The sequence below is a fragment of the Choloepus didactylus genome, chromosome 13, assembly GCF_015220235.1.
Source record: "Choloepus didactylus isolate mChoDid1 chromosome 13, mChoDid1.pri, whole genome shotgun sequence".
NCBI classification, from domain to species: Eukaryota; Metazoa; Chordata; class Mammalia; order Pilosa; family Megalonychidae; genus Choloepus; species Choloepus didactylus.
This window is the reverse complement of record NC_051319.1, coordinates 97410524-97430451: the sequence shown is the minus strand read 5'-3', so window position 1 is coordinate 97430451 and position 19928 is coordinate 97410524. Positions and strand designations below refer to the sequence as shown.

Here is a 19928-nt window from a genome sequence, read left to right as displayed (position 1 = left end):
AAGAGATGGAAACAATCCAAATGTCCTTCGACAGATGAGTGGATAAACAAATGTGGTACATGTGCATGATGGAATACTATGTGGCAGTAAGAAGGAATGAGGTCGTAAACCATACGACAACATGGATGAACTTTGAAGACATAATGCTGAGTGAAATAAGCCAGACACAAAAGGAGAGATCTTGTCTGTTACCACTAATGTGAACTCTGTGAAACTCTAAACCAGACAAGTCCTAAAAGCCAGAGGCAACAGCTGCTTTAAGACCAACTGTCAGGTGCGGCCCCTTCCCCATACCGTCAAAACCCCCTTTTACTATGAACAAGTTAGGGTGCTCACTGCCTAGATGCTCCTGAAGATGGAGAAAGATTAAGTCAAAGGAAGGAGTAGCAACAAACAAGATAACATTGAACGAAGGTCTATGAATACGGAAGCTTTATATAATTACATATATACTTTTGGAAGTGGGGCTCTTGGAAGGGTTGCAAGGAGGAAAATGACATGGCGGAACTGTAGCCTACTGCATCCCTTGGCATTTGTTCTATAGCTGCTCTTTGAATTGTGCCTTGAAGGTCTTCTCTTTTCTTTATATACCTTGTACTGCATAAGGAAAGAACTGAAATTGTGGAACTGTAACCCATAACAATTTTGGAAATTATCTATATGACTACTTGTTGAGCTGTACATCAAGAGATATTTTACAATAACAGAAATGGCTGAAGCTGTGAAACTGTGACCCATGACATTCTTTGAAATTTGCTTTCTAACTACCTGTGAAATCATACATTGAAACTTATCACTGTTATGTATGTATGTTAAAGTTCACAATAAAGGAAAAAAGGAAAGAAAAGAAATTGACTGTGATTATGAGGGATGAAAGTGGGGAGGGAGGGAGGGAAGGATGGAGGGAGGAGAAGGAAGAACGGAGGGAGGAAGGAAAGGCGGGAGGCAGGGAGGGAGGGACAGAGAGGAGAGGGAGAGTCCAGGTGTCATGAACCAATCTGAGGCATATAAATCAATCCAAAAGCGAGAGCCTCATTTTGATCCTAATTTAAAACACACAAAAAATATACATATGACATTTAGAAAATCTGAACATCGACTGGATATTGGTGATACAAAAGGATTACTATTAACTGTTACTTTTTAAAGGGATGATGCCTGTATTTTAATCATGTTACTTAAAAAAAGTATTTTAGAGATAGAAACTGAAATACTTAGGGATGAAACAATATGTCTAGAATTGACTTCAACATAATCTGAGTGGGGAAGTGGCAAAGGCTTATAGCGTACTTCCTCCTTTTGTAGGTACTTGAACTATCCCTTACTGCAAAGTTTAGAGTAAGCAAACACTCTCTTTCTCCCTTCAGGGGTGGCCCCGGCCCTGCCAGTGGCTCAGGGTGCGGTTCCCATGGCCATCGGGGAGCTCTCCGGGTTTGCTGTTGGGGGTGGCCCCACCTCACCCTCCTCCACACGGCTCCCTCCTGCTGGCTTCACTTCCCAGGAGCAGCAGCAGGCTGTGAGGCAGGAGACCAGGTCCTGGGGCCCCTGGGGCCACCCAGGCCCAGCTGAGATGCAGAGCACCAGGCCATGTTGGATAGTGCACTTGTAGCATCTGATCACCTGGTCAACAAAGAACATCTCACTGCGGTTGGGGGCCGAATGGCAGAACTCATAAAGGGAGGAGTCGGCTGAGGCCAGCTTGATGAGATAGATCTTCCCACCCTGCCAACAAGAGGCCATTAGCAGTGCCCCCATCCTGGGAATGCTGGGATGTTAGAAAGATTCTAGGTATACATGACCCCAGCAGGAACTAGGCAATACCCTATAATCACACATACCCACATTTCTGCAGCACTCCAAATGGACATGTGTCCCAAAGGGGTACATGAACACTGTAACTGAGGGAGTTAAAAGAAGCGCCACTTTTTGGAACTGTTGGATCTTGATCTGGGTAAAGGATGGCCACTGCTTCCATTGTCAGCATTTGCCAGGCCCCATCATGCTCTACACCCTCACAACAGTGAGACGCCACCCAGTGAGATGGGCCCAGAGGGTGGCCAGGGTGACCTGCTCAGAGCCTTGCAGAGTCAGGATCAGAAACCGAGCCGCCACCTCATGCACCATCTATTCTGGAGAAAACCAGTTTGGGGCTGGTTGAACCCCAGACTTTGGGTCTCATCCCCCCACCCTCAAGTTTTTTCATCCTGTTGCTATTTACATCACATTTTTTCTTCTGGCCTCCCTACTGTTGCCCCAGTGATGAGCCTCCCAGCTCTCCTCTGACTTGTGAATGTCCCCAGCATCCCCACCTGGCTGGTTCCTCTAGCCCCCACTCCACGCTTCCTGGATGTGACCCTTGCATGCCCCAGGGGAGACTAACACCTTGTTCCCACTTCCAGGAAGTCTCCCCAACACCCTCCCTTGGGCACTTGGTCATTACTCAAGAGGCTTTCACCAAATCATCTCAGGTGCCTCTGTCTCACTAGACAAAGGAAAAATGACATGTTCTTCTCTGGTCTGGGGAGGCACCCCCACCCCTCCACCCAGAAAGGACTCCCTGCCATCCCCAGTGCCTGAAATTCTCCCCGTCCCTCCTGTGGGGTAACATCCCATCTTAGGCCCCCACATTTAGAGTACATGTGGTCTCCAGACCATCCAGTGGTTGGACTATGGGCTTGCTGAGGGCCCAGGCAGGCCCCAAGGTCCCGAGGCTAACCTTGAGCAGGTGGAACCAGGCAGAGACACCTCCTGAACCAATGCAGGAGTCAGTGTAGCTGTCCTTCACACACATCAGGCAGGACTTGGGCACTTTGAGTTTAGCCAGCAAAGCATCATCAGGCCAGCAGTTTTCTCCCAAAGGCTGTTTTTTATAATGTCAGGAGGTTCCATGAAGCTGGACATTCTGGTCATGGGGAGAGAGACAATGGTCAGTGATGACAGGAATGTTTACCACTGTTTTGGAAGGAATGGGATGTGAAAGGTACTCTATGAAGTCCTTCCTGCACTTTACTTCACTGCCTGGAAGCAGGTACCATTGCTCCCACTTTACAGATGAAGACACTGAGGTTCTGGGAGGGCTGGAGTGAGCCAGGCCACAGCAGTGACTGTTGGCTGCTGGATACGAAGCACAGAAGACCACACAAGGAGAAGCCGAGAGAGCCCAACTCTGGGCTCAGAAGAGAAAAAAGCCACCCCAGAGTGGACGTATCCTTTCTAGGTAAACCAGAAAGCAGCCATTTCCAGGCCATCCTCCATGAGTGTGACAGGGCAATTTGCACTGAAAGAGAATATTGTTTCTCCTGCACAACACAAGCACCTCCCAGAGTCTCTGCAGCAAAAGCCACTGCTCCCCAGAGCACACAGCAAGGTGTACACAACTACCACCTCCGCTCACTCTCAAATCTACCCATCCACCTCCAGGGAGGATGGGAAAGGTTAAGGGTTCTCTAATTCAATGAAATGCCACTGTCTTGGATGAAATAGTTTTAGTGGCTGAGAGATTTCAAATGGAGTCGAGAGGTCACTCTGGTGGACATTTTTATGCACTATATAGATAACACCTCTTAGGTTTTAATGTATTGGAATAGCGAGAAGTGAATACCTGAAACTACCAAACTCCAACCCAGCAGTCTGGACTCCTGAAGACGATTATATAATAATGTAGATTACAAGGGGTGACAAACCTTGTGCATCACACTTCCTTTCTCTAGTGTGTGGATGGATGGGTAGAAAAGTGGGGACAAAAACTAAATGACAAATAGGGTGGGATGGGGGGATGGTTTGGGTGTTCTTTTTTCACTTTTATTTTTTATTCTTATTCTGATTCTTTCTGACGTACAGGAAATGTTCAGAAATAGATTGTGATGAACGCATAACTATATGATCGTACTGTGAACAGTTGATTGTATACCATGGATGATTGTATGGTACATGAATATATTTCAATAAAACTGAATTTAAAAAAAAATCCCAAGTACTGCATTATAAACATTCAAATCAGCAATACCTGTGGAGAGACCAACTCACCGGCTGAGAATCAGGTCTCAGTGTCCTCGGGCAAAAAGGACACTGGCAGATCTCAGCCTCCACCCCAGAAATCACAGCCATCATTGGTCAAAACCATGTCAGCTCTGGCAAGACGGTGAGAAATCAAAAGCCAGGTCCTGGACCCCCCGTAACCCCAGTGGCCTCAGGTACAGCCACTCTTCATTAAAACTTCTGTAGGTTCCCAACTGCTGTCACTATCCCTCCCCAAGGAGCCCACATCTACCCATGATGTGGCCTTGTGGCCCCTCCTTCCTCCCATCCAACCTGGAACCCCCAAAGGCCACAGGAGAGAAGAGAGTCCACCTTCCCCAGCCAGCCTGGCACCCTCACAACCCACCCACACCCTGTATCCTCTCCCACACTGTAGACCCCTTGCAGAGTCCCCAGAAACCCTTTCCCCTGAATCTGAGTCCTTGTCTGGACTGCTCATCAGATGTCAAAGCCAGCCTGTTCTCCTGTACAAATGCCACTGCTCCCTGCACCCTCCAACAACTAGGAGGGACATCGGCCCATCTGCGGAAGTCACCCTACATTCCCTGACCTGCGCAAACCCCACTGTGCACAGTCAGGGCTGGAGGCAAAGCCACAGGGAGTTGAGCATGTGGAGGTGGGAGTCACCCTTAATGCTTTGGGGGGCCACACCAGTCCCTGCGGGTCTCCCCTGAAGCAGCAGTGCCCAGGAAACTCAAAGCACTGGCCAACAAATCCCCATGGGAGGAATGGCTCTGATGAAGCAGAAACACCCCCCACCTGATGTCAGATGGTATAAACAGAACCCAGAGAGGTTCCTGCTGACCCTGGCCCTCACCTGTGTAACTGGGCATAATTGTGTGTAAGTGTAAAATGAATGCTGTAACAAGGCACTCTCAGAGTCTTCCAACTAGACCAGGGGACCCAGAAGGCATCATGAATTTTTCTGCTCGCAACTGGGTTGCCAGGAGAGGCCCAAAGGAAAACAACAGCCCAAAAAAGTATCCCCCTTTAGCTCCCTTAACCAGGCACCTGTCTGTGAAGGCCTCTCCTGGGCAATGTAGCATATAAAATTCATGGTGACATGATCCAGTGTGATCTTTGGTATCAAAGGAATGCAATCCTCAGAACTCAGCCTTGGAGAAAATCCATCTCAGCAACATGCAGGCAGGCTTGCTCTCATTCAACACCATAATTCATCCCATTTCCCTTTTTTCCTTCACTCCCAGGATGCTCAAACAAAATCCATTGTCCAGGTACACTATCTCCTTGTGACTCACTGTGGGTTTTGATAGCTCTGTTACTTTTTGCCTCCCTGCCCTTTTGCACAGGAGCCTTTATGTTAGGTCAAGTGCCTGTGGGAAGTAGGCAAGGTGGAAAGGTTCATTGCCAGCCATTGAGTGTCTCTGCCTTTTACCAAGCAATCAGCAGAGTGGAGCAGGGATTGATGGAGATGGGGCAAGAGGAACTTGGGACTGGTGCAGGCAGCAGGGGCAGGTCAGATGTGAGAGGTAATGAGAGCAGAGCCTGTTGTCCTGGGGAAGCAGAGAGGAGTACCAGGGGCAAACCGCCAAGCTGGTGGCAGCAAGGCACATATCCTCATCAGTGGGATGAGAACCTGACATCTGACTGATCTTTGACAAAGAAGGGCCACACAACCCTACTAACAGCAGGGACCGTGATGCTGATACCAAAAAGTAACACTTTTCTTTTCAGAATTAACCAATGCTGATACCAAGGACTAAATAAACCAAGACCAGGAGACACCACAGCCTGAATTCCATGAGTGAACAGTGAAGATGGCCTGAACCAGAGGAAAGAGGCTCAAGTCTGGGAAGTGGCAAAAAGTTGACTGCAAAGAAACTGGTATGATATGGTATGATTCCCGTTTCTTAAAGGTACAAATTAAAAGGATGTGTGTGAGTGTCTTTAGGTGTGTCTGTGAGTGCATGTAAGTGTGAGAGTGTGAAAGTGTGTAAGGATGTTAGCAAGTGTATAAGTGTGCACACCTAAGTATGTGTGTCAATGTGATGTAGGGCCATGTGGGAGCATGTGTGCCTTTGGGCGTGTATAAGTGTGAACACGTGGATGTGAATGTCTGCATGAACGTGAAGGTGGCAGCATGTAAGAATGACACGTGAGCATGCAAGTGTACCACTGAGTGTGTCACGTGGGTATTCGAGTGTGCCCACGTGTGTTCATGAAGGCACTGGTGTTTTGGTGTGCCAGTATGTGTCAGTGAGTGTGTTGGTTTCAGGGAGGGGGAGTCTGTAGGAGTGTCACGTGTCAGTGAGTGTATCAACATGTGCCGGGAGTTTTGGTGTCTGAATGTCAGCAAGTGCGAATGTGTTGGTGAATGTGTCAGAGAGTATGTGCCAAGGATATGTTGGTGTGTTTGTGAATAAGTGTGTCAGCAAGTGTGACTGTGTTGGTGAGTCAGTCTTAGTGAGTGTGTACAAAGTATCATAGGAGCGTGTGTTGGTGAGTCTGTCAGAGTGAGTGGGAGTCTGCGGGAGTATCGTGTCTGGGGGGTACTGCCACAGGTGTATCTGTGTCTGTGAGTGTGTCAGTGTCAAGTATGACATGGCCATAAGTGAGTGTGAGTGTGTTGGTGAGGCAGTGCCTGAGTATGTGTCAGGAAGGTGTCAGCGAGTTTGTCAGTGTCATGGTTGTGACAGTGAGTATGTCTGTGAGAGGTAGTATCACGAGTGTGTCAGTGAGTGCACTGGTGAGTGGGTGTGAGCATGTGTACTTCTAGAAGAGACCACACTGCACTGCTAACAATGGTTCTTTCTGGGGAGTGGCTAGGGAAACAAGCCAGAGGAGGATTTGGTGTTTCAGTCCTGATTTTTGTTTGTATTTTTCACAATGTATCACGTTTACAGCTTAAAAGAGAACCAGCAGAAATAAATCTGTGCCCGTGTACAGTCCCTGGGACCCTTGGCATGTGTTTCCTCAAGGACAGATGCACCTGACAGCAGCCCTGCTCCCCATTCACCCCGCACCCCTGTGGACCCCCCTCCAGCCTGGCCCCTGAGGGTTGGAGGGCAGCCACTCACCTGGTGTCACAGAACTTGAGGTTGGTGAACTTGAGGACCTGCTTCAGGTTGGTGCCGTAGTAGTAGTAGTGCAAAAACTTCAGCTTCATCTAGCAGTCCTTCTGCTTGGTGACGTCCATCATGTCCACACTGTGCTCAGGTCCCGGGGAAGCTGGCGGGAGGTGCTAAGCCATTCCCGGGGTAAGCTCACCAGGCCGCTCGAGGGACAGCCACATGTGAAGATGACCACAGAGAGCAGGTGCACAAGGGCAGGGCAAGCACACTCGCAGCCGCTGGGCTCCCAGGCTCCGGGTCCCACCTTCCAGCTTTCTCCACTGACAAAGCATTTTACACCCTCCCTCCCTCAGACTAACGAGAACCCCATGATGTAGGCACAGTGAGGAGACTGGGCCTCAGGTGGGGGCCCAGATGACCAAATAGAAACCCAGGATGCCCAATAAAACTGAATTTCTGCTCAACAAGTTTTTTTTCTTTTTTCCTGTTAAATGTGTCCAAAATAATGCATGAGACATACACTTAAAATCTTTCAAAAATAACCCTACAACAATCCTAGGGCACTGACTCATTATTCTGAAAATGGGTAAACTGGTACATAAAGGAAAAAGCACTTATCCTGCATTTTCTGCAGCTGATGAAGACAAGCTCAGGGTAAAAACTGTGAAGGAAAGAAAGCTCAGAATAGCTGAATAACAAAGGAGGGTAAGTTCTTTTTACAAGAAGAAACATAGAAGAGGACACTCCTTTGGCAAGGATCCTTGACGGCTGCTCTACATGATGCCTAAAAAGTTGACGGGGACTCTCTGTGGACAGGGGAGGCTGGGCCACTGACCCAGGGACCCATCTTGACATCACTGAGAGAGGGTGGTGGGGTCCTGTGGGCCTCCTTATGGAAGGAAGCACCCAGCCGCTGTGACAGAATTCTGCCTGAAAAATGAACATGAACCCAACCAAGCCACTAACTGCCCGTTTTCCAGGAAATAACAGGACACCACAGGGAAGCCGTCAACCAAATCCAGTGTGTGGGAATGAAAACTCTGTTTTCCTAAGAAATCAATGGAATGAAAAAAGGCAGGGGGATATGGTTAAAAGATCAGATGTTGCCCTGATGGGTTTTGGGGAAAAGGAAAAGGGACAAGAATGGGAATACGGGGCATTTTTAGGCCAGTGAAACTATTCTGCAGGAAACTGCAATGTTAGATCAGGATGTTCAGCATCTGTCAAAACCACAGAACTGTACACGCAGAGAGTGGCCTTACTGTAAACTATGGGCTTTAATTATGTCTCAGTGTTGGGTCATGATTGTAATGCATGTACCCCACTATGTAAGACCTTAATAATCAGGACACTGTTTAATAATTGGGGGGAGGTGCAAAGGGGCTGGGGAATGGGAAATTGGGGACTTTGTTCTTTCTGAGCAATTTTGCTGTAAATCAATCTGCTATAAACAATGCACTATTTGGAAAATAACGTGAGGTGTTTAGCGAGTAAAAGAGTCTAAAGAAAGATAAAAACAAAACGTGGTGTGCAGCTCTTGTTTGCATTCTGATTCAAACCAAAGGCAAAAAAGATATTTTTGAAGTACCTGGAAAGAATTATGCTAGGTCTCGCATGACATTATGAAATTATCATTATGTCATAGAGTGCGATAACGGAATTGTGATTATATTTTTAAAAGTATACCAGATTTTTTATCAGTGAAATGATGTATGCTCCTGAGATCTGCTTTAAAATACTCCAAGTGAAAATAAAAGGTGGGGGAGGCAGCAAAATGGCAGGAAACTGGTGGCCTCAGCTCCTGGTGAGGGTGCAAAGGGGTTCACTGCCTATTTCCCTCCTTGTTTGAAAACTTCCATAACAAAAAGTAAAATTAAGAGGAAAAAGAAAGAAAGTAAAAATTAAAAGCCTCAAGTCACTTCTTCCCTGATGTAAGAAGGTGTTCCGTCTACTGTAGGGCCAGCCATAGTGGAGATGGGGTGAGCACATGCCACCCTGGCCCAGCCATTGGTGGCTGCAGGGCCTGGAGTCTCAGGGGCAGAGCAGGGTCCCCAACCCCCAGGTCTGTGACCAAGATGAAATTGGTTCACATGTGTGAAGAGCTTAGAAAACTGCCAGGTGCTTCATGGGTCTCCTAGAAATATTAGTCATCATCATTACTGCCACAGGCCTGGGGGACATGGGCATCTGCCCAGCTGAAAAAGTGAGTCTTAGTGTGAGAAAGGGAGAAGCAGCCCTGACAGCCAGGGCCTAGCCTCCGCATTCTCATGCTGACAGCCATCTCATGGACCCAACCCAGACAAGGCCAGTCTGTGACCACCACAATGGAGAAAGACAAAAACAAGACTATAAATTATCATGTCTGAAAACAGATGACACAAGCACTAGACAAGCCAAACAAAGGACCTAGCATCCCCATCAAGGCTCATGTGCATGGCCACTGCTTCTTTACCAACCACGGCTGGAACCACACTCAAGCCTTCCCTCCTGCTGGATGAGCATCATTATGATACCCAAACACAGAATTACCCCACTTGCTGAGGGCATCCAATACAGAGCACAGCCTCACTTCCTCAGAGGCCCCCCAAATCACCTAACTCCAGCCCAGATCCTGCAACAAGCCATTCTTTTTCTTTTTGTTAAACCTTATATATCAAAAATTTTAAAAACACACCACAGAAAAACCACATCTCAGACAAAACAAAGAATTAAGAAAATCAAATAACCTAAAATAGCTGTATTGGAAAAGCCCTTTCTAACATTTCATCTGAGATGCCCTCTGTCCCCCATGGTGTTGCTCTCCCTTGTTGCAGCAAGTCAATAACCCTGCTCTGTTCTGCTCCAGAGCTGTTCCTGGAGGAGGACAAGCGGCACCAGAGAAGGAGCAGGGACCCATCTACAGCTGAAATGGGGATGGCAACTGTGATGGGTCTCAGGAATACTGACGGCTCCTGTGCAGACTGCCTACTGTTTTCCTAGCAGCTTATCTAGACCCTAAATACAAACACACCCCTGCATGGGATGACAGATGAAAACAGTCAAACTTAGATCATCAGAGCTGTGTCTTCACCTGTCAGACAAGTGACCCATGGCTGGACAGATGTTTTCCTTTTCAGGGTTTTCCTTCCTCCCCCACTGGCCATGAGACATCTCCCATGAGCACCAGGAGCCCCAGCAACAGTGAGGGTACCAAAGCACAGGCCATCTGGCCACTGGGGGGATTGCTGGCCTCTCCATGACAGGCTGCCTTGCTGGCCACCCCTAACACACCCCAGGTGTCACACTCCTGCATGTGTCCAAAGCACCAGCAGCTGGAAATGGAACATGAGATGGTGAGCTGCCAATGACATCACTTGCTCATGGTATCCAGACCAAATGCAGAACTAAGCTTTGGAGAAGGCAGGACCTGGGCTAAGAGGATGATGGGCCAGGAGGCTCCGGAAACTGCCAAGTTCGTGGAAGAGGACATAGAACTCCAGGAATCCCTGGGCATCACAGGGTCATAGGACAACCAATGGTGGTGGAGTATATGATTAGCCCAATCAAGTGACCTGAAAGGGGAAGGGGCTGGCCAGAGTCACACACTACTTTAGCAGGAGGCCATGTATAATTCTCAGCCTAACCTGAGCATGGCTGAGCACCTTTCACAGACCATCATACCTAGCTCTGTTCCCCCTGAAACCCACATGCAGTCATTTCCATGCCCACTCTAAACTTAAGAGGCAGCCAGAGCATCCTGGGATTGAGTCCCCAAGGCCACCCAAGCCTGAAGGTCTAAAAGCAGGCCCTGGGCCCCCACGGCCAAGAGAGGGCACTTACCCCTGTAGTTCTTGATGTGGCTGATGCAGAAGGTGGGGCCAGGATGGCCAGGCCCAGCCCATCTTTCTTGGGCTTGAGGATGGGATCGGTGAAGCCATGCTCTTCCAGGTAGCCCAGCATGAGCTTAGTGCTGGCACATGGACCAACCACCACATCTTCCACACTGTGGGGGTAGTGCAGGTGACAGGCATGGCAGAGCCAGCACTGATGCATGAATGGCCTGCAGCACTCCTTGGGGCAGCCACTGGCATAGTGCCCCTGCACAGATGTGGTACAGAAACAGGGATAGGGTGGGTGTGACATTCAGTCTGGGGATGCTTGCTCCTGTGTACATGAGACAAACACTGACAAAACTGAAGAAAGCCATAGACATTTCTACAATAATAGTGGGAGACTTCAACAGTGCACTATCCTCTATAGATAGAACAAGACAGATGACCAAAAAGGAAATTGAGAACCTAAAAAATGTGATAAATGAATTCGAGCATTACATCCCAAATTACCAGGATATACATTTTTCACTAGGGCTCATGGAACACTCTCCAGGTCAGATCATATGCTGGGGCATAAAACATGCCTCCATAAATTTAAAAAGATGGACATTATTCAAAGCACATTCACTGACCATTATGGAATGCAACTAGAAATCAACAACCACCAATCAACCAGATCTTTTACAAAAACATGGAGGTTAAACAACAGACTCCTAAACAATGAGTGGGTCAAAGAAAAAACTGCAAGTGAAATAGGTAACTATCTACAGATGAATGAAAACAAGAATACAACTCAAAACCCATGGGATGCAGTGAAAGAGGTGCTGAGAGGAAAATTTATACCTCTAAATGCATACATCAGAAAGCAAGAAAGAGCTAAAACCAAAGACCTAGGTGAACAATGGAAGAGGCTAGACAATGATCAGCAAACTAACCCTAATGCAAGTAGAAGAAAAGAAATAAGAAAGATTAAAGCAGAAACACATAACCTAGACTGACCATTTTGCAGGCTTCTGCAATGTCGGCTCTATGATACAAATTTTTGCTAAAGCATCTGCTTCAACATTGCCAGGTAAAGAACCAGTGTTATGGGCAGAGACATGAACCAGTTACCTTTCGATTATGACAGCCACTCAGGATGACCTCCCACATTTCCTTTCCCCATGGGGGTGGCTGACAACAGTCCACTGCTGTCACTTCCACATGGCCAAGCATACTGAGGCCTCAGAACACTGCCCAATTGTCAATACAAATAGTTAATGCATCTCCAGGTTCATGAACAGTGACCATCCACAGAGCCCTTAATTCAGGCCACTAGTTGCAGTTTCCCACCACAAGCTGTCCTTACGAAGTTGCACAGCTGCTGCTGTCCAGGTGGTGAGCTGTCTGTATGCTGATCCATCAATGTACTGCGGAACTCAGGTATACTGCTACATCTGTCATTGCTGGACACAGAAACAGCCACCTTGGGAGGATCAGTGGGGAGGGGCAAATCTTGTTCTTCCACATAATAAACTGTTCTAAGATATTGTCATCTCAGCTTAAAGAGCTGTTGAAAATGCTGCACTGTACCAGGTAAGCTTTCCATTTCATTAATGTGCTGAATTGTGCACTGCCAGAGTGAGATTAATGGAAATCTTCCATATACACCCTTTTATGGGGATGGCTATTTGAAACTTCACAGGACATTTCTGGGTGAGTCCTTTAATGTCCTAAGGCATTATAGGCCATACACAGTTGTTTTCCTAAAGAACTGTACCAGAGTTCGGTTCCTTTCCAGAGCTGAGACCAAAAGCCAATGGGAAACGGCTTTGCCTGCTGCCTTTGCCACAAGCCCCACCCAAAGCCAAGACCGGTACTGACCACATCTCATTTGCAAGGCACACCTGGGTCCACCCCCAAAAATGCCTGGGCCTTGGCGATCACCTGTTTGGCTTTTTCAAAAGCAGCCTGCTGTGGAACATCCCATTCCCATGTTTTTACTTTCCTAATTAGGACATACATGGGTTTTAGAATCTGTGCTAACTGGGGTATAAACTGACTCCAATAACCCAACAAACCAAGGAAACCCATGAGCTGTTTAGCAGTACATGGAATGGGGTAATTTTACACTTTATCAGCAACAGCAGAAGGAACAGTCTTAGTCTTACCTGACCAAACAACACTTAACTATTTGACAGAGTATCCAAGCCCTTGTAGTTTGTCCCCATTTACAGCCCATCCTCCTCGGGGCTCTCGAGGTGGGCCATGATGGTCTTAGCCGCAGTTTCCAATTCTGCAAGACAGTTACTTGTTCAACATTAACTCATCAATATAATGAAAGAGAGTGACCTCTGCTGGAGGTTTCCACATTTTAAAATTGTGAGCTACCAAATCAGGTCAAATGGTGGGACTGTGAAGATATCCTTGTGGCAGCATGGTAAATGTCCACTGCTGTCCTTCCCACATGAAGGAGAAGGCAGGCTGGCTGGAGGGATCTACAGAAATGCTAAAAACATAATTAGCAAGATCCAACTCAAAGGGGGAGGAGGGAAGATGGTGGTACAGATAGGAGTGGAAGCTAAGTAGTCCCCCTGGAACAACTAAAAAAAAAAAAAAACAGAAACAACTAGTAAATAATACAGAATAACTGCGGGGGGCCAAATGAGACCGTCCACTCATCATACACCAACCTGAATTGGGAGGAATGCCCAAGATCACAGCATAAAATCTGTAAGTAAAACCTGCGGATCCAAGTCGTGAGGCCCCCTCCCCCAGAGCCCAAGCTGCAAAGCCTCGTGGTGCCAGATAGAAGCTCTCTCCCAGCAAGCGAAAATAGCTCAGCTGAGCTCCAACTGGGGTTTTAAGTAGCGAGTGTGAACTGCTCACTACAGGTACAAATCCCCAAAAAACAGAGGCTTTGGGTGATGACTGACCTTGGAGGGCCAGAGCGTCGCCTTGGATTGGTCTGAAGGGGACTATCTGTTTCTTTTTCGGCTCAGTGGAGAAAGCCCCAGTGATTACGGTTCCCAGTGCTGTGACTCAAAGAAGGGTGGAGATAGCACAGGCAGAGAGAGAGACCATTGAAATGCTAATGACCTCCCCCTAGGGGACCTGTCTTCTCTAAGAGGAAAGGGGTGGGGCCCTTTCCATTCAGAACCAGACCCCAGAGCCTGGGGGGACACGGCCACACCTCCTCACACCAGTCACGAATTATAGGCTAATAGGTGCCACCTGCTGGGCAGAAAAGCACAGTGACCTGAAGCATCACAGGAACCAATTTTCTAAGACAAACCCTCAGGGAAACCAGATACTGAATATTTCTTCCCTCTGGGACCTGAGCCTGTTCTGGTCTGGGAAGACCTGATTGGGGTAACCAAGGAAACCATGCCTAGACAACAGAAAATTACAATCTACACTAAGAAAAACAAAGTTATGGCCCAAAGGAACAAATGTACACTTCAACTGAGATACAGGAATTTAAACAACTAATGCTAAATCAATTCAAAAAGTTTAGAGAAGATATCAAAAAAGAGATAGAGGCTGTAAAGAAAACACTGGGCATACATAAGGTAGAAATCGAAAGTTCAAAAAAACTAGTAGAATCTATGGAAATGAAAGGCACAACACAAGAGACAAAAGACACAATGGAAACATAAAACAGCAGATCTCAAGAGGCAGAAGAAAACACTCAGGAACTGGAGAACAAAACACCTGAAAGCCTACATGCAAAGGAGCAGATGGAGAAAAGAATGAAAAAATATGAGCAACGTCTCCGGGAACTTAAAGATGAAACAAAGTACAAGAATGTACATATCATTGGTGTCCCAGAAGGAAAAGAGAAGGGAAAAGGGGCAGAAGCAATAATAGAGGAAATAATTAATGAAAATTTCCCATTTCTTATGAAAGACATAAAACTACAGATTCAAGAAGTGCAGTGTACTCCAAACAGAATAGATCTGAATAGACCTATGCCAAGACACTTAATAATCAGATTATCAAATGTCAAAGACAAAGAGAGAATCCTGAAAGCAGCAAGAGAAAAGCGATCCATCACATACAAAGGACGCTTAATAAGACTATGTGCAGATCTCTCAGCAGAAACCCTGGAGGCAAGAAGGAAGTGGTGTGATATATTTAAGATACTGAAAGAGAAAAACCGCCAACCAAGAATCCTGTATCCAGCAAAGCTGTCCTTCAAATATGAGGGAGAGCTCAAAATATTTTCTGACAAACAGACAATGAGAGACTTTGTGAACAAGACACCTGCCCTACAGGAAATACTAAAGGGACCACTACAGAGTGATACGAGAAGACAGGAGTATGTGGTTTGGAACACAATTTTGGGAGATGGTAACACACCAATGTAAGTACACTGAACAAAAATAACTATGAATACAGTTGGCAGAGAAAGGTTGGGATCATGTGAGACATCAGAAGAAAGGAGGAAAGATAAAGACTGGGACTGTGTAACTTGGTGAAATCTAGAGTGTTCAACAATTGTGATAAAATGTACAAATATGTTGTTTTATGAGGGAGAACAAGCAAATGTCAACCTTGCAAGATGTTAGAAATGGGGAGGCATTGGGGGAGAGATGCAATCAATGTAAACTAGAGACTGTAACTAACAGAATCATTGTATTATGCTTCCTTTAACGTAACAAAGGTGATATACTAAGGTAAATGCAGATAAGACGGGGGGATAGGGGAGGCATGTTAGACACTTGACATTGGTAGTGTTGTATGACTCTTTACTCTTCTTTGATTTAAGGTTATTTTTCCTTTTGCTGCTTCCTAGCTGTCATTTTTTTTTCCCTCTTTCTTTTGCCTCTCTACCTTCTTTGACTCTCCCTCCTGCCTTGTGGAAGAAATGTAGATGCCCTTATATAGATAGTGGTGAAGATGGTGAACACATAAATATATGACCATACAGAGAACCATCGATTATTTACTTAGGATGGAATGTACAGCGTGTGAACAAAACCATATTAAAAAAAAAAAAAATGGGTTGATGACAAAACCTTTAGGGCAATATACTGAGTGAAATAAGCCAGACACATAAGGACAAATATTGCAGGGTCTCACTGATAGGAACTAATTATAATATGTAAACTCATAGACATGAAATATAAGGTACCAAGATATAGGATGAGGCCAAGAATGGGGAGCGGTTGCTTAGTATGAGCAGAATGTTCAACTAGGATGAACTTAAATGTTTGGAAATGAACAGAGGTGTTGATAGCAAGATGTGAGAATAACTAACAGTGCCGAATGGTGTGTGAATGAGGTGGAAAGGGGAAGCTCAGAGTCATATATGTCACCAGAAGGAAAGTTGGAGGTCAAAAGAGGGGAATGTATAAAACTGAATCCTATTGTGTGCAATGTCCATGATTAACTGTACAAATATTAGAAATCTCTTCCATGAACCAGAACAAATGTAAGACAATACAATCAGAACTTAATAATAGAGGAGAATATAGGGAATATATATATATACCTATTGCAAACTATATAATACAGTTAGTAGTATTTCAACATTTTTTCATAAAGAGTAACAAATGTACTATACCAACACTACAAGTCAAAAATTGAGGGGGGTTGGTTAAGGATATGGGAGGATACCAGTTTCCTTTTCTTTTTTTCTTTTTTCATCTTTCACTTTATTTCTTGTCTGGAGTAATGAAAAGCTTCTAAAAATTGAACAAAAATTAAGTGTGGCAATGGATGCACAGCTGTATGAGAGTACCAGGGCAAACTGATTGTACACTTTGGATCTTTGGATAATTGTATGGTATCTGAACAATCCCAACAAAAATTAAAAAAAAAAAAAGATCCGACACAAAATAAAATTGGCCTGAGAACTAATATCCTGTAACAATGTAGCTATGTTTGGTACACCTGTGAACAAAGGAGAATTTACATGGTTATATTCTCTATAATCAATAAACATCCTCCAGGCAGCATCAGGCTTCTTCACTGGCCAGACTGGGCTATGCAATGGGATGTGAGTGGGGTTTGTAATTCCCACTGTTACCAATTCCTTAATGGTGTCAGTGATTTCTTGATGGCCCAGTGGTAACTTATACTGATGCACTGCCACCGTGCATCTGGGAAAGGGTGCCTTTACTGGTCACCACTTAGCATGTTGTCTTTGAACATTTTTCTTTTGTTTGTTTTTTTAATGCAATTTGATTGAGATATACTCACACACCAAATAATCCATCCAAAGAACACAATCAATGGCTAACAGTATCATTGTATAGTTGTTCATGCAGGGCCACAATCAATATTCAAACATTTTCATTACTCAAAAATAAGGAACACCTAAACCATCCCATATCCCTTATCCTCCCACATTTTTTATAAATTTTAATTTGAAATAAATTCAAACTTACAGGAACAGTTGCAAGAACAATACAAAACCCATACACAGAACTCCAGCATACCCTGACCCCCTCCCCCGATACCCCGATCCACCAACTTTAACATCCTGTCACACCACCATTTCTTTCTTTCCTTCCCTCCCTCCCTATCTATCATCCATCATCTATTGTTCTGTCTTCTGAACATATGAGAGGAAGCTGCACGCATCCTTGAACAAACAATATAATTCACATATACAATTCCCAAGTCCTTGTCATTTAATTGTCATGGCCTATTTAGACTGTCTTTTTCTTTTTTTTTTTTTTTTTTAGTTTTTCAATTGTGGAAACATATATATGGCCTAAATCTTCCCATTGCAACTCCTCCCTAGCATTCCATTCGTGGGATTAATCACATTTAGAATGTTATAATGCTACCAGCTCCCCACCATCCATTACTAGAAATTTCCCTTCACCCCAAACAGCAACCCTACACTTATTTATTAACTCCCCATTGCCCCTTCCCCCACTTCTCATAACCCATAGTGTACTTTTCATCTCTATGGTCATATTCCCTGATAATTTCTTTGTACTTACTGTGGGGCTTAAATTTAACCTCTTAAATCTATAACAATCTTGTTTTTCTTTGATACCAATTTAACTTCAATATGACACGTAAACTATGTTCCTATACACCTCCCTTCCCCCACCTTTCTACAGTTCTTGTCAAAAATTACATATTTTACATTGAGTCCAAAGCTATTGATTTGTCATTAGAGTTTATGTACTTTATATCTTGCAAGAAGTAAATAGTGGAGTTACAAATAAAAAATCATTGACTTCTATTTGTATTCCATTGTGGCCAGAGAATGTGCTTTGAATATATTCAGTTTTTGTTTTGTTTTTTTTTTTTTTAATTTATTGAGTCTTGTTTTATGTCCCAGCATATAGTCTATTCTGGAGAAAGATCCATGATCACTAGAGAAAAATGTGTGTCCTGGTGATTTGGGATTCAATGTTCTATATATGTCTGTTAAAATTCTCTGTATCTCTCTCTCCTTTCTTTGTTTCTCTGTCGGTAGGGCTCCCTTTAGTATCTGAAGTAGGACAGGTCTTTTATTAGCAAAATCTCTCAGCATTTGTTTGTCTGTGAAAAATTTAAGCTCTCCCTCAAATGTGAAGGAGAGTTTTGCTGGATAAAGTATTCTTAGTCAGAAGTTTTTTTCTCTCAGAATTTTAAATATGTCATGCCACTGACTTATTGCCTCCATGGTGGCTCTGAGTAGCCACAACTTAGTCTTATGTCCTTTCCTTTGTATGTGGTGAATTGCTTTTCTCTTGCTGCTTTCAGAACTTGCTCCTTCTCTTCAGTTATATGTCTTGGAATGGGTTTATTTGGATTTATTCTATTTGGAGTTTGCTGGGCATTTATGCTTTGTGTTTTTATATTGTGTAGAAGGTTTGGGAAGTTTTCTCCAACAATTTCTTTGAATACTCTTTCTAGACCTTTACCCTTCTCTTCCCCTTCTGGGACACCAATGAGTCTTAAGTTTGGACGTTTTATTTTATCTATCATATCCCTGAGAGCCATTTCAATTTTTTTTTGATTTTTTTTCCCCATTCTTTCTTTTGTTCTTTCATTTTCTGTTCTATGGTTGTTGAGGACACTGAGTCATTGTTCAATTTCCTCTAATCTTGTATTATGAGTATCCAGAGTCTTTTTAATTTGGCCAACAGTTTCTTTTATTTCCGTAAGATCTTCTATTTTTTTATTTACTCTTGCAATTTCTTCTTTATGCTCTTCTGGGGTCTTCTTTATGCCCTTTATATCCTGTGTCATGCTCTTCTTCATGTCCTTTATGTCCTGGGTCATGCTCTCATTCTGTGATTTTATGTCTTTGATTAATTGCACCAAGTACTCTGTCTCTTCTGATCTTTTAATTTCGGTGTTTGGGTTTGGGTTCTCCGTATCGTCTGGTTTTATCATATGTATTAAGATTTTCTGTTGTTTCTGGCCTCTAGGCATTTGCTTTACTTGATAGGGTTCTTTCTGGATATAAAAAAAATACTGATCTCTAAACTTTCTCTAGCCAGCAGATGGTGTCCGCGAGTCACCTATTCCCCTCAAGTCAGTTCTCCCCGACTTCGTCTTTCTGGTGTGTGGGGATCTGATTCTTGCGGGGTTCAACTGGTGCACTAAGTTTGGGAGTGTTGGTGCTGTCCACCTTGAATGTGGGGAATGTGTCTGGGTGGTTAGGGAGCAGGACAGCTTTAATAATCAAACCTCCCAGGGGTTCCCGGAGATTGAAGGCTGTTACACAAGTCTAAGCCTTCACTTCAGTCTTGCCACAGACTGTCTCTGCCACTAACCCACAGGTCCTTGGTATTCGCGTAGGGACCCTGGGTTTTCCGAGCAGGTCCCCTATCCCTGCCATGCTCTTCCAGGACCTCTGCTGAGGGAAGGCTGTGCCACTTCACAAGTGCACGCCAGCCTCCAGGGACACCCTGGCCTGCTGGGCCATGCAGAGGCCTTCCCAGCCTGCTTTAAAGATAGTTGAATGGGGCATGTTTTCCCCCTTTTTGCACAGCTCCAACTTCCCAGCTGTGGGACAATTAGCTGTGGGTGCACTAAAGGCGTCCACAGCCGGTACTGTGGTATGTGCATGGTGCTGCAGGAAAGACACCCCGTCACACTGGGTTTCTTG

The 19928-nt window shown here is 45.0% G+C and overlaps 1 protein-coding gene across 14 annotated transcripts in view; it reads right to left on the bottom strand.

The window, feature by feature from the left end:
- Positions 1–13342, bottom strand: part of LOC119507585 (death-associated protein kinase 1-like) — a 58520-nt gene extending 45178 nt beyond the window's left edge. For 5 of the 14 annotated variants that reach the window (XM_037800754.1, XM_037800756.1, XM_037800755.1 and 2 more), the window contains exons 1-2: positions 2717–2855; positions 1461–1722 (exon numbers count right to left, since the gene is read on the bottom strand). In XM_037800754.1, coding sequence (XP_037656682.1) covers positions 1461–1612 — 152 coding nt within the window. In that variant the 5' untranslated portion in view covers positions 1613–1722; positions 2717–2855. Of the gene's footprint in view, positions 1–1460; positions 1723–2716; positions 2903–4026; positions 4131–7076 lie in introns of those variants that run through there. The other 9 variants (XM_037800763.1, XM_037800765.1, XM_037800762.1 and 6 more) reach the window with 7 other exon arrangements.
- Positions 13343–19928: the final 6586 nt, after the last annotated feature.